At 40.6% G+C, this 13,499-nt stretch overlaps 1 protein-coding gene across 2 annotated transcripts; it reads right to left on the minus strand.

Moving 5' to 3' along the window:
- Positions 1-6,233: 6,233 nt before the first annotated feature.
- LOC132892439 (beta-1,3-galactosyl-O-glycosyl-glycoprotein beta-1,6-N-acetylglucosaminyltransferase-like) lies at positions 6,234-9,897 on the minus strand. Of its 2 annotated transcripts, none has more exons than XM_060930715.1 (2): positions 9,742-9,897; positions 6,234-8,309 (listed from the first exon to the last, which is right to left on the minus strand). In XM_060930715.1, exons 1-2 carry the CDS (start codon positions 9,748-9,750, stop codon positions 7,020-7,022), a joined length of 1,299 nt encoding a protein of 432 aa, XP_060786698.1. In that variant the 5' UTR covers positions 9,751-9,897; the 3' UTR covers positions 6,234-7,019. The 2 variants fall into 2 exon arrangements, with proteins under 2 accessions (XP_060786698.1, XP_060786699.1); XM_060930716.1 differs by having other exon boundaries at positions 6,234-8,559.
- Between the last annotated feature and the right edge of the window lie 3,602 nt (positions 9,898-13,499).

Raw genomic sequence — 13,499 nt, forward strand, 5'->3', positions numbered from 1 at the left:
AAAAATGTCTTGACTATATTTTCTATTCATTTTACAACTTATGGTGGTAAATAAAAGTGTGACTTTTCATGGAAAACACAAAATTGTCTGGGTGACCCCAAACTTTTGAATGGTAGTGTACATAATTGTTAATTACTATAACCCATGTAAAGCTTTAACAAATGAACTGTTGAGAAACATTATTAAAAGATCTCATAGAGAGATATGGTGTGGGGATTTTAATGCCCATAATAGCTTACGAGGAAGTAAACACACAGATCTAAATGGGGAGACTGTTGAAGAAATGATAAATGAAAGAATGCTAGTATGTCTAAATAATGGCAGTGGTACACAGATGAATATATACAAGAATGAAACCTCATGTATTGACCTGACTTTAGTTGATAGGAAATTAGCCAGTAAATGTGAACGGGAGGTAGACCAGAAAACAAGCATTGGTAGCTATCATTTTCCTATCTTTTGTAAAATTGAAGTTGAAATGAAGACTGAAGAAAGTTACATTCATCATAAATGGCATTTTATGAAAGCAGACTGGGAGAAATTTTTAAAAAAGTTGCAATGAAGAAATGAAAAATATTCCAAAAACTGATCAAACTATAGAGCAGATGAATGATAACCTAAGCATCCTCATTCTTACTGCAGCTAGTCAGAGCATTCATACCCCTTGAACTTTTTCACATTTTTCCACCTTACAACCACGAACTTAAAAGTTTTTTATTGAGATTTTATGTGATAGAGCAACACAGAGTAGCACATAATTGTGAAGTGAAACGAAAATGATAAATGGTCTTCAAAATTTTAAACAAATAAAAATCTGAAAAATGTGGTGTGCATTAGTATTCAGCCCCATGTACTCTGATACCTCTAAATACAATCCAGTGCAATCAATTGCCTTCAGAAGTCATCTAATTAGTTAATAGAGTCCTACTCTGTGTAATTTACTCTCAGCATAAATACACTTATTCTGTGAAGGCCTCAGTGGTTTGTTAGAGAACACTGAAGATCAAACAGCATCATGAAGACCAAAGAACTCACCAGACAGGTCAGGGATAAAGTTCTGGAGAAGTTTAAAGCAGGGTTAGGTTATAAAAAAAATATCCCAAGCTCTGAACATTTCAAGAAGCACTGTTCAATCCATCATTCAAAAATGGATAAAGTATGGCACAACTGCAAACCTACCAAGACATGGCCGTCCACCTAAACTGACAGAGCGAGCAAGGAGAGCACTGGTCAGAGAAGCAGCCAAGAGGCCCATGATCACTCTGGAGGAGCTGCAGAAATCCGCAGCTCAGGTGGGAGAATCTGTGCACAGGACGACTATAAGTAGTACACTCCACAAATCTGGCCTTTTTGGAAGAGTGGCAAGAAGAAAACCATTGTTGAAAGACAGGCATAAGAAGTCCCGTTTGTGGTTTGCCAGAAGCCATGTAGGGGACACCGCAAACATGTGGAAGAAGGTGCTTTGGTCAGATGAGACCAAAGTTGAACTTTTTGGCCTAAATGCAAAGCGCTATGTATGGCGGAAAACTAACACTGCTGATGACCCTGCACACACCATCCCCACTGTGAAACATGGTGGTGGCAGCATCATGCTATGGGGATGCTTTTCTTCAGCAGGGACAGGGAAGCTGGTCAGAGTTGATGGGAAGATGGATGGAGCTAAATACAGGGCAATCCTGGAAGAAAACCTGTTGGGGGCTGCAAAAGACTTGAGACTGGGAAGTAGATTCACCTTCCGGCAAGACAATGACCCTAAACATACAGCCAGAGCTACAATGGAATGGTTTAGCTCAAAGAATATTCATGTGTTAGAATGGCCCAGTCAAAATCCAGACCTAAATCCCATTGAGCATCTGTGGCAAGACTTGAAAATTGCTGTTCACAGATGCTCTCCATCCAATCTGGCTGAGCATGAGCTATTTTGCAAAGAAGAATGGGCAAAAATTTCAGTGTCTAGATGTGCAAAGCTGGTAGAGACATACCACAAAAGACTTGCAGCTGTAATTGCAGCAAAAGGTGGCTCTACAAAGTATTGACGCGGGGGGGGGGGCCTGAATACTAATGCACATCACATTTTTCAGATTTTTATTTGTTTAAAATTTTGAAGACCATTTATCATTTTCGTTTCACTTCACAATTATGTGCTACTCTGTGTTGGTCTCATCTCATTCTCATCTCATTATCTCTAGCCGCTTTATCCTTCTACAGGGTCGCAGGCAAGCTGGAGCCTATCCCAGCTGACTACGGGCGAAAGGCGGGGTACACCCTGGACAAGTCGCCAGGTCATCACAGGGCTGACACATAGACACAGACAACCATTCACACTCACATTCACACCTACGGTCAATTTAGAGTCACCAGTTAACCTAACCTGCATGTCTTTGGACTGTGGGGGAAACCGGAGCACCCGGAGGAAACCCACGCGGACACGGGGAGAACATGCAAACTCCACACAGAAAAGCCCTCGCCGGCCCCGGGGCTCGAACCCAGGACCTTCTTGCTGTGAGGCGACAGCACTAACCACTACACCACCGTGCCGCCTCTGTGTTGGTCTATCACATAAAATCTCAATAAAAAACTTTTAAGTCCGTGGTTGTAAGGTGGAAAAATGTGAAAAAGTTCAAGGGGTATGAATACTTTTTCAAGGCACTGTATGTTCCCAGAGTTCGATAATAGCAACTTGTTTCTTATTAAACTTCAAAGCCGTGAATAATTTTCATCTTCATTCTTTGCATACTCTAAACAAGGAAGTCTAAGACTAAACCCATACAACAGGGGTGCCAGGGTGAAATTGGTCAGGGGGCCAGATTGTTTTCAAGTGGGACCTCAGGGGGCCGCATTACCGGCGTGACAAGACCAAACACTAAACAAATAGACATACTATTTGATATCATTTATGAATATAAATATTATTTTTAAATGTTTGTTTTTTTAAATAATAAAAAACCAACAAAATGGACAAGGACACATAAAAACACAACTAAACTGTAAATTACTTTGATCAGATTTATTGACAACTTGCACATAAAACCATGTCAATACACAGGCCTAATTAGGCCAATTAAAAAAGATGGCCCTAAGTAGCCCTAAAGAAGTCAAAAGATGTGCCAAGGTTAAGTACTCCACCAACAGGCCAAGTGACTAAATATTCACTAGAACTTAATAATAAAAAGACATAAATAACAGATGGTACATTAACTTAAACAACTCCCACAAACTCCCACTCCCACAAACATACCCTCCCAATCATTACTTCACAGCACTATGTTACATGGGCAGACAAGCCAGCTACGTTTTACATGTCGAAGCCAGAAGCCTTTTATTTTTCACCAGCTTGTCCACATTGGGGGACAGGCTCTGGGCCGTGGCTATTTTCATGACATCATTGAGATGTCCATGTGTCATACGATTGCGCATTTTCGATTTACTAATATTCATAACTGAAAATGCCTGCTCACATAAATATGTTGTCCCAAACATACAGAGTATTTTACCTGCAAATGCAGTGATAGTCGGGTACTCAGGTGGCAACGATTGGTAGAATGATTCAATACCAACAGATTTGTACATGTCCTTCAACCGCGTGCAGCATTGCAAGTCTATCAGTTCCATTTGCATCACCTCGGGGACCTCGGAAGCATCCGTGGTGAATGGAGAGCCAAAAAACGCAAAGTCCTTTTCCAGTTCAGTGAAAACCGTGAATCGATTGGCAAACTCGTGCATGAGACCGGAAAGCAAGTTTGCATACTTGTCCATGCTCTGATGACTGACAGACAAAGATTTCAAACAGGGGAAATGGGCTGCATTGCGCTGACAGAGCTGTGCCTTCCATAACGCAAGTTTACGTTGAAACGCACGGACACCGTCGTATTATACTCGGTAACGAGTTTGTTGTGACCTTGCATATTAACATTCAATAAGTTCAGGTGTTCGGTAATGTCCACTAAAAAGGCAAGGTCCCTGGTCCATTCGGTGTCATCCAATTCCTCCACAGGCTTCCCTTTAGCCTGCATGAACTCGGCTATCTCTTTGCGCAATTTGTAGAACCGTTTGAGCACTGCGCCTCGGCTCAACCAACGCACATCAGTGTGATAGGGAAGGCCCTGGTGGATGTCATTTTCAGATAAAAATGCATCGAATTGCTGGTGGTTGAGCCCTCTCGCTCTGATAAAATTGACAGTGGCAATATAATTTAAAATTTAAACAGTCTGTGGCGCGAATTGGACCGATGCAAATGGCAGGGCCATCAGGCAAATCTCCGCCTCTGACGTCAATGCAATCGGCAGTGAAAGACAGGTAATTGTTCTGTAATAATTGTTCGATGGGGTGCGGCAGACATTGATGGCTCTCTGCCGGCCGAACGATTAGAGGGCCATCAGCAAGGGGGCCGGATTAGATGTTCATTCGGGCCGGATCCGGCCCGCGGGCCGCCACCATGGCACCAGTGCCATACAAGTTTATCAAGGTATCACAACAGGTATCAGGAGGTATTATTCTTACAAAAAAAAAAAACATGTAGACATTTGCTTAAAAATGCTTATTACATACAGACAAGGGAAAATGGAAATATTCCACTGTGTTCCATTTATCTTGCTGCTGAGCAGGAAATCACTGAGTAGAACAGATGGTAAGAGTCGATCATCCCAGTTGAGTGTACACGAGTGTGTATCGTAGGTCAGTATGCAGTTGTACAAGTTTAAGCGAAAGATGGTTAAATAAAGAGTGTGTGTTGTTGGGTTTTGCATACATGGCAGACTGCTGATTACGTTAACCCCCTGATTTATAAATCTGTTGACGGTGTATATATACCGTATCTCCAAAACTCATGTTTACATTGAGTGTTGAAAAAAGTAAAATTTTGTCAATTAAATTCCCTGTTAATCCACATTTACTGTTAAAGATAACAGACAGTGAATGAGATATTATATGTTGCATAATGGATTTTTTTTTTCTGGTTAATCTTGCCTCACAGCCGCATCTGAATCTTGGTTAACATGTTTAAGAAGTTATTACTCAGTTCAGTTCAAAATGTTATGCGCCTAGCAACTTTAGGGATAGATACTGCCACATAAGCTACTTTACAGCAATCCAGATCTTGATTTAGATGCCTAGTGAGCAACCAAGTGGAAACAGGGGCAAGGACAAACTCCCAGAGACAACATGAAGAAACTTTGAGAGGAACTAGATTCAAATGGGAAACCATCTTCTTCTGGGTGACACCTTAGAAATATGTATGAGAAGTAAAATAAATAAATAAATAAATAATAGCCAAAGCATCCCAAAACATCTAAGCATCTTTTGTTAACCTTTAGGAGAGATGTGTTAGCGTGAGTACAGCTTATCTCAAGGCTTGAAAATTACTCAATAAGCAATTTTACTATTAGCATGACTTCATATCCTTGACTCTAAGGTGAACATTTTCTCATGAAAAAAGGTCCATTCATGTTCAAGGAAGCAAGTAAAATGGGTGGGTTGTCAGGCGTTAACACCCTGAAAATCTCTCTGAGACCTTCTTCTGATATTGGGCTTTATAAATAAATTTAACTAGATAACAAAAATGCACCTATTTATCTTGCCCTCAAATATGATGACAGCTAGGCAGCCCACAGTGTCCTGAAGTTTTTCATACTGTAATTGTCCCAGAAGAGTCCTGGTTTTTTTTTTTTTGCCTTTACCTGGCATTTACCTCCATATTTATACACTGATCATCCATAAAATTAAAAAACAGTGACAGGTGAAGTAAATTACATTGATTATGTTGTTACAATGGCACCTGTCAAGGGGTGAGATATATTAGGCAGCAAGAAAACAGTCAGTTCTTGATGTGTTGGAAGCAGGAAAAATGGGCAAGCATAAGGATCTGAGTGACTTTGACAAGGGCCAAATTGTGATGGCTAGATGACTGGGTCTGAGCATCTCCAAAATGGCACATCTTCTAGCGTGTTCCCGGTATGCAGTGGTTAGTACTGAACGAAAGTGGTCCAAGGAAGGACAACTGGTGAACCAGCGAGAGGATCACGGGTGCCGAAGGCTCATTGATTCGCATGGAGGACGAAGGCTAGCCCATATGGTCCAATCCCACAGAAGAGCTACTGTAGCACAAACTGCTGAAAAAAGTTAATGCTGACACCTTTCTGTTTTAGCCAGCATTAAATCTTTTCAGCAGTTTGTACTACAGTAGCTCTTCTGTGGGATTGGACCATATGGGCTAGCCTTCATGCCCCATGAGAATCACTGAGCCTTCGACACCCATGATCCTGTCACCGGTTCACAGGTTGTGGGGGAACCAAAACACCAAGAACAGCAGCAGACATCCAAAAACATTTCAACATTTACATGAATACAGTGCAATACATTTTCAACATACCCACAATTTCACAACAAGCATTACATTACACACACATATCAAACCGGGAGCTAACAAATAGCCCCATCAAGCAGTGCAACAGTAAGACAGAATTAACATGTACAAGCAGGAAAACAAACAAACCCAACAAGAACAGCAGCAGCAAACGAACAAAAACAGAGTATACATGAGACAGCAGTTGTATATACAGTTGTGAATACAGGATATACACACCAGACCATCACATCCATACATGGATACATGGACCTTCCCCAAAGTGGCTTCACAAAGTTTGATGCACACAATATTTTTCCCTTCTTTTTCCTTCACTAAATCCAAGAAGCTGAAACCTGTTCCAGAATGACACCTGTTCCAACCCCACTGAACACCTTTGGGATGAATCTGAATGTTGACTTCACTCCAGGCCTCCTCACCCAACATTACTCCCTGACCTCACTAATGCTCTTTTGGCTGAATGGGCACAAATCCCCACAGCCACATTCCAAAATTTAGTGGAAAGGCTCCCAAGAAGAGTTTAGGTTCTTATAGAAGCAAAGTTGGACCAACTCCATATTAATCCCAATGTTTTTGGAATGAGATGTTCAACAAGTACATAGGGGTATGATATTCAGGTGTCCACAAATTTTTGTCCATATAGTATACATGTATGAATTTAATGATACTGTTTTAGCGCTTTGTTTCTGAGGTACTTCTCCAAGCATCGAATGGTGATTGGGTCAAAATCTGTGTCAAATTTATTAGCAAATAAATGATGCTGCTCTGTTATCCACTGCAGGTCCCCAACCCCATATACACAAACACTCCGAACATGAATACCCTGACAGGCAGGGTACACTGCATTGATGTTCCCCTCATGTCCTGCCCATTTGATTAGCCGGGAGATGCTGTAAGTGTCCATGATGTCAAATTTAGAGTGTGCGCGAAGAAACCCTGGGACACCAGGAATGCGTTGCATTGTAGCCCAAATAAATTCATCAGGGCTGTATGTATCATTTAACCATGACATCAACACCTGGGCTTTGGGGTCCTCAAGCACATAACGCACAAAATCACGACTCACCACTATGTATGCACCACCTGTGAATATCTTCATGCCAAAGGGTGGCGGTTTTTTATTTTGGTTGGTTCTCTGAATTCTGCCATTTATCACTTGGTATCTTTTTTTCCATCTATGCACCTTATTCTGGGGTGTGGTCACAGTCTCCAGGCTGTTACCACCAGCTAGTGCTTTAAGGGCATGTACTATCTCCAGGTTGGTTTTGATGGGGAAATCCTGCCCACATAGGTTGATGAAGTACTTCCAACGGTTGCTAACCTGGTAAAGATCCTTCATGCAATTGATGTCAGCCTGGACACGACTCCAGCTGGCGTAGACCACCTGTTCAAACTGGCTAGCCAAGAAAACGTTATCAATGCAAGAGACAATGGCATTAATCGCCCTCATAGTGGACTCGGGGGCTTTTTTGTCCACATGGATACAGTAAAAATTCTGAGGGCTGTATATGGACCTAAGGAGCCTCTCAAAATTCTGTACCTTGTGGTGAATGACAATGGAATATGCCACTGGGAATGCCTCTTCCTCCTCACTCAGTGGGGACAGGAGGTATTTCCGAGTCCTCAGGAACTTTTCACAGTCTTTCGTCTGCTTGACATATTGTTCATCAGTAATCCGTGTTATGTTCTTAAAGCTCTTTGTGATGGTCAGAATCTTAGCACGTTTAATCTCATCAATGTCTCCTTGTAAAATTTTCTTGCAGTCACACTCGTCCTCTGGAGTTTCATCATCTCTGAACATCAGTGATTTGTAATTCATCTTTGACTTTTCATAGATGATCAGAGAGACCAAGAGTATGAGTACACAAACTCCAGATAACAATGACCTCCAGAATCTTCTCTGTTGGACTTTTATTGACGCCATCAGCAAAACTGTTAGTAGTGTCACCTGTAGTAATCAGAGTGCATTATGTTAGGACTGGGGATATTGTATTCCTAGTAACAAGACTTGTGCAGGCTTTTGTATGTCTAGTCTGTATCAACATTTAATTGATAGAGAACAAAACTAGATTTACAAAGGACCATTAGGAAAGGACTACCACAGAGTTCACTGGAGGCCATTTAATGCATTTCCAGAACTTGGCTGATATAACTGGGGGAAAAAAGTATTACTTAGCTTTTGATGACTCTGAGGAGAGCTGTGATGAAAATCAGTAAAACTTATTCATGTGGGACTGAAAATGTACACGTCAACCAGTAACAATTAATTTGTAAACAAAAGTACTGATCACAATGAAACACTCTGGTGCAGTAAGTTTAGTTTGGTGCCAATCCAAAGATATGCACATTTATTCTATCCACATTCACTGAATATGAGCAATCGCGCACTCTGATTGGCTATCAGCTCACATACCATGAGTAGAGAAAAACAAAATGGCGGCGCATGTTGCTGAACCTACCAAAGATGAAATAAAAAGTCTACTTGAAAACTTGAAAAATTCTTTTGAATGTGGAAAGAATAAAACAATTATTCCACTCAATCTCGTCATACATGGCTTATAGCCAACTCGGCGCTATGCGCCTCGTCGGCTATCAGCTCATATATGACTCAATTTCGTGGAATAACTTACCTGTAAATGCTGCTGTGGGTGAATTAGTGTTGAATCATTATTTATTATTAATGCACATCTAACACAATAAAGGACAATGACTTTCTCAAACTGTAACAAAATTTTAATCCATTTCTGCCAAATGTTTGATAACCCATATTTCATTACTGATAAACTGACATATCTTACTGATTTCAGCATCTCTCCAAAATAACAGCTTCCTGAAAACTAGTCAACTCAAGCTGGAGTCTAAATAAGTGTATGATTCTCTAAAAATGTACTGTCTAGCTCTATGCAGTAAATGTCTAACCAAGCTTTTACATACAGAACCAATACAATTCTGTTTATATTCTATTTATACTATTTTATCAGTGCAATCTGTGTACATATAGAACCAATACAATTCTGTTTATACTATTTTACCAGTGCAATTCTGTATACTTTACTATTTATTTTTATACTTTATTTGTTCTTATTTTTTCTATAACTCATAATGAGTCAACAGCACCTTCAATTTCGTTGTACCTTTGAAAAAGTGACAATGACAATAAAGACTTATCTTAAATGTCTAACCAAGCTTTCCTTTGACCTTTTGTTAACTTCATACACTTCATACTGCACAGTGTTTCCTATTTGTTCCTGAATATTTAACCCAGTCTTTCCAAGCCATTGTATGATATTTGAAACTCCCCCCCCGAGTCTTTCAAATGCTTACTAAACCCAAGCTCAGCAGTCCACATTATTCTACTGATGACAGAAAATATCTCTTACCATGACCATGCTGTTGATATATGACACAAAGTGGTTGGTTTTACAGCTGTAATAGGTCCAGAATGTAGCAGCCAAAGATCTTATGAATCAGTTTGCTATTAATACCCTGGTTACCTATAGCCATGGACACCGCACTGTTCTGGAGCATTGCGGAAATAAAATAACCTCCAGTCTGTTCCACTGAAAGCTGCCTTCATATTTATGCAGTGTGTTCCTGAGCCTCATTTGCTTACCTGTGGGTCGAGCTTATCATACTGCTGATATCTGATACAGAGTGGTTGGTTGTTCTGCTGTGTAATCTGCTATAGGTCAGGCATGTACACAGCTAGAAATCTTATTAGTTTTGTTAATCTTGCACTGTTTACCTATTTCAGTGATTCTTAAACTGGGAGCCAGGTCCCTTCACTATAGACAGTCCATATTTTGCTTTTGCACAGCTTTTAGCACACCTGTTCCAAGCACAGAGTGTATATACCAGAGGTGGGCAAACTACGGCCCGCGGGCCACATCCGGCCCGTTGGCGTTTTTAATCCGGCCCGCGGAAGACAATCATATAAACACGATTGAGCAGATCTATAAACTATAAGCGTCAGTGTTATCACGTAGACAGGTGTTCTAGAGATCCGTCTTTCCAGTCAGTCGTATTCACGCGAGATTACATTTGCAGAGTGGTGCAGCGCGTGCCATGGAAGTCATTCTGGCGCCCGTGCCACTGATGATCTCGAGAACACAGGATAAAACTTTACAATGAGTGGTCCTAAAAAAAGAAAAGTGGACAGTGAGTGCAGGGTGTTCAATAAAGAATGGACAACTAAATATTTTTTTGCTGAAGTCCGATCAAAGGCTGTATGCCTTATTTGCAAAGAAACCGTTGCAGTTTTATAACATCAAACGGCACTTTTCCTCCAAGCATGCTAATTATGCTAACAACCAGTCAGTGCAAGCACAGACGAATACAGCTCAGCGGTTGCTGAGTGAATGTGAGTATTAACACTTTCTCTTTTTAAAACTATGTTGGAGCTGTAATAAGATGGTAGTCACATGTTTACAGGCATAATAATATAAAAAGTATAACTCTTCGTAATTTTGGTTGTCGTGGGTGGCTGCTGTAGTGCTGGTGTTTGTTTTTAAGTACCATGTGCTTTTGGGTGTCTGCTCCGCCCCTCATTTATGTCCCTGTCTGCTATTATAGGTGTATTATGAGCAGCTGACCTTGCTTCTGCTTATATCTGTTCCTGGACTTTTGCCTGTGGAGGTTATTCTGATCTATGAGTGGCCTTTTGGAATATGAAAACCTGTTTGGAACCTGTGTTTTGATTTTTTGAGGACTGGAAATATTTCAGTGAGTGACTTTGAACCTGAAAACCAGTTTGGAGTTTTTTGGTTTCTTGAGCTGTTTTGTCTGATTTTGTGGGCTGGATGGATCCAGTGCCAAACCATTGAACTGCAAATATGTTGGCATGGTGTGGTACCCAAACTGTTGAACTGCAAACATTTTGGAATGGTGTGGTACCTCTCCTACTAATGGTGGTTGGTTGTACTGGCAGGCTGGAAGTAGATGGTTAAAAAAAAAAAAAAACACTCAGGTGTAAATCTACGAGTTCAGTGAAATGTACAAAAATGATATGGACTGATATGTAATTTAGTTCAATTTAATGATATGCAATTTAGTTGTGTGTATAAAATGATACAAATATACAAATACACTGGCATCCTACTCATCCTGGCAGCTCAAAGATGTAATTTAAGAATTAAGTGTGCTACTTTTCTTACTGTCACGTGTGTGTGTGTGTGTGTGTGTGTGTGTGTGTGTGTGTGTGTGTGTGTGTGTGTGTGTGTATTACTTTTCTGGATGGATCCAGTGCCAATCTATTGAACTGCAAGCATTTTTCTGCTCTGTCTTTGTTGACTGAGAACTAAAATAAATGTCAATCTGATCTGCATTTGGGTCTCTGTCAGTGAAGGCCTTACAATAACACTAAAGCTTTTCCGGTTTATGTTCGATATGTATGAATTTGGTGTTGGCCCGGCCGGCCTGGCAAATTTCAAAAGTTAATGTGGCCCTGAGCCAAAAAGTTTGCCCACCCCTAGTATATACACTCACCGGCCACTTTATGAGGAACACCCACACACCTGCTGCTTTACACAGTTCTCTAATCAGCCAATCCCTTGATATCAGCACAATGCATCAATTCATGCAGATACAAATCAAGAGCTTCAGGCAATGTTCACTTCAAACATCAGAATTGGGAAATTTGTGATCTCAAAGTGTAGCTTTTTCTGTGGAATGGGTGTTGGTGCCAGATGGACTGGTTTGACTGGGGGGGGGGGGGGGGGGGGGGTAGTGTATCACATGTTCAAATACAAATATGTCCACAGACATGGTGACGAGATATGAAAATGAGCTTTAACAACACTAACGTATAAAAAAAAAACATTGCCTCAAAATGTGCAAACACTGCTTCAAATGTGCAAAAACAAAATTAAACATTTCTGTGCCATTCAGTGCTGTGATAAAGTAATATATAAAATATAAAGTAAAAGTTTTCAATGTTTGTCCCTATAAAACAATAATGGTAACCTAAAAAAATACAAAATAAAACAATTTGTTAACATAAACATAATTATTTGTATGGGCACAAAATAAAACATTTCAAAAAAAGTAATAGGCTACACTGGCCTATGGCTTTTCAGTCCTCCTCACGTGGGGCATATTTCTCAGATGACTGAATCTTTCCCAACAATTGTCTATTGCCGATTAAATAGGAATGGAAATCTTTGCAGGTCATGTTCTTGAAATTGTACTGTGCGCACAGAATCCCCTTCAGTGAATCAACAGACAAGCGATTCCTCTCCTTGGTCCATTGGGCTTGCATCAGTGAAAAGATTCGCTCAACATTTGCATTGTGAGCAGGTATGGCAAAAAAAAAAAAAAAACCTGTGCCATCTTAAGCAGCTCTGAATGAAAATCGACACACTTGGATCTTTCAGAGAATTTGGTCCACCTCTGGTGTGCTAGTAGATCACTGAAGTCTGCATCACTGTTACTTCTCTCAATGAATTTCTTTAGATTGGTGACCTGATCAAAGCACTTTGAATCATCAATTTCCACCCCTTTCCCAGCTAGGTGCCTGATGCAGCCTTCTACGTCATACCAGTCAGGAATTTCACGCAGATCCATCCACATAAAAGTGGAAAACTCCTCCATGGGTGCCATCCATCTCTCTAGATAGTCAGAACATGAACTGTACAGGCCCTGTACTTGAGCACTGAAATGGTCACACCTTTGTCCATATCCATCCTTCTGCTTTTGTGCCAGCATACTCTTGATTTTAAGAGGCATGAAGTTGTTCATCTTGCGTTCATGAAGCATGCTCTGGACCCTGTTCAGAATCCTCTTTACTTCCACAACTGAATTGCTCTCCCTCTCTTGGATATGTGACTGAAATACACACAAGTGAATGCATTTGCCAGAGGTAAATCTCACTGAACTCGTCTTCAGGAAAACTTCCTGATCTGCACTGGTGGCTTTTCCTGTGATAAACAGAATGCTTTCAAAGCTGGATACATCTGTAGCAATCTCTCAATCCCTGGGAATAATGACAGCCATCGTGTCTTGCTATGAGATTGGAAAGTTCTAAATTCAACTTCAGCAAACTCACAGTACTCCTTCAGACTCTCTGTGTGCACAGTGTAGATGTGGAAATGTTGATAAGTTTTGAAAATGATGTGCTCAATGTCAACATCCAGTGTGTCTG

The sequence above is a fragment of the Neoarius graeffei genome, chromosome 10 (genome assembly GCF_027579695.1).
Source record: "Neoarius graeffei isolate fNeoGra1 chromosome 10, fNeoGra1.pri, whole genome shotgun sequence".
NCBI classification, from domain to species: domain Eukaryota; kingdom Metazoa; phylum Chordata; class Actinopteri; order Siluriformes; family Ariidae; genus Neoarius; species Neoarius graeffei.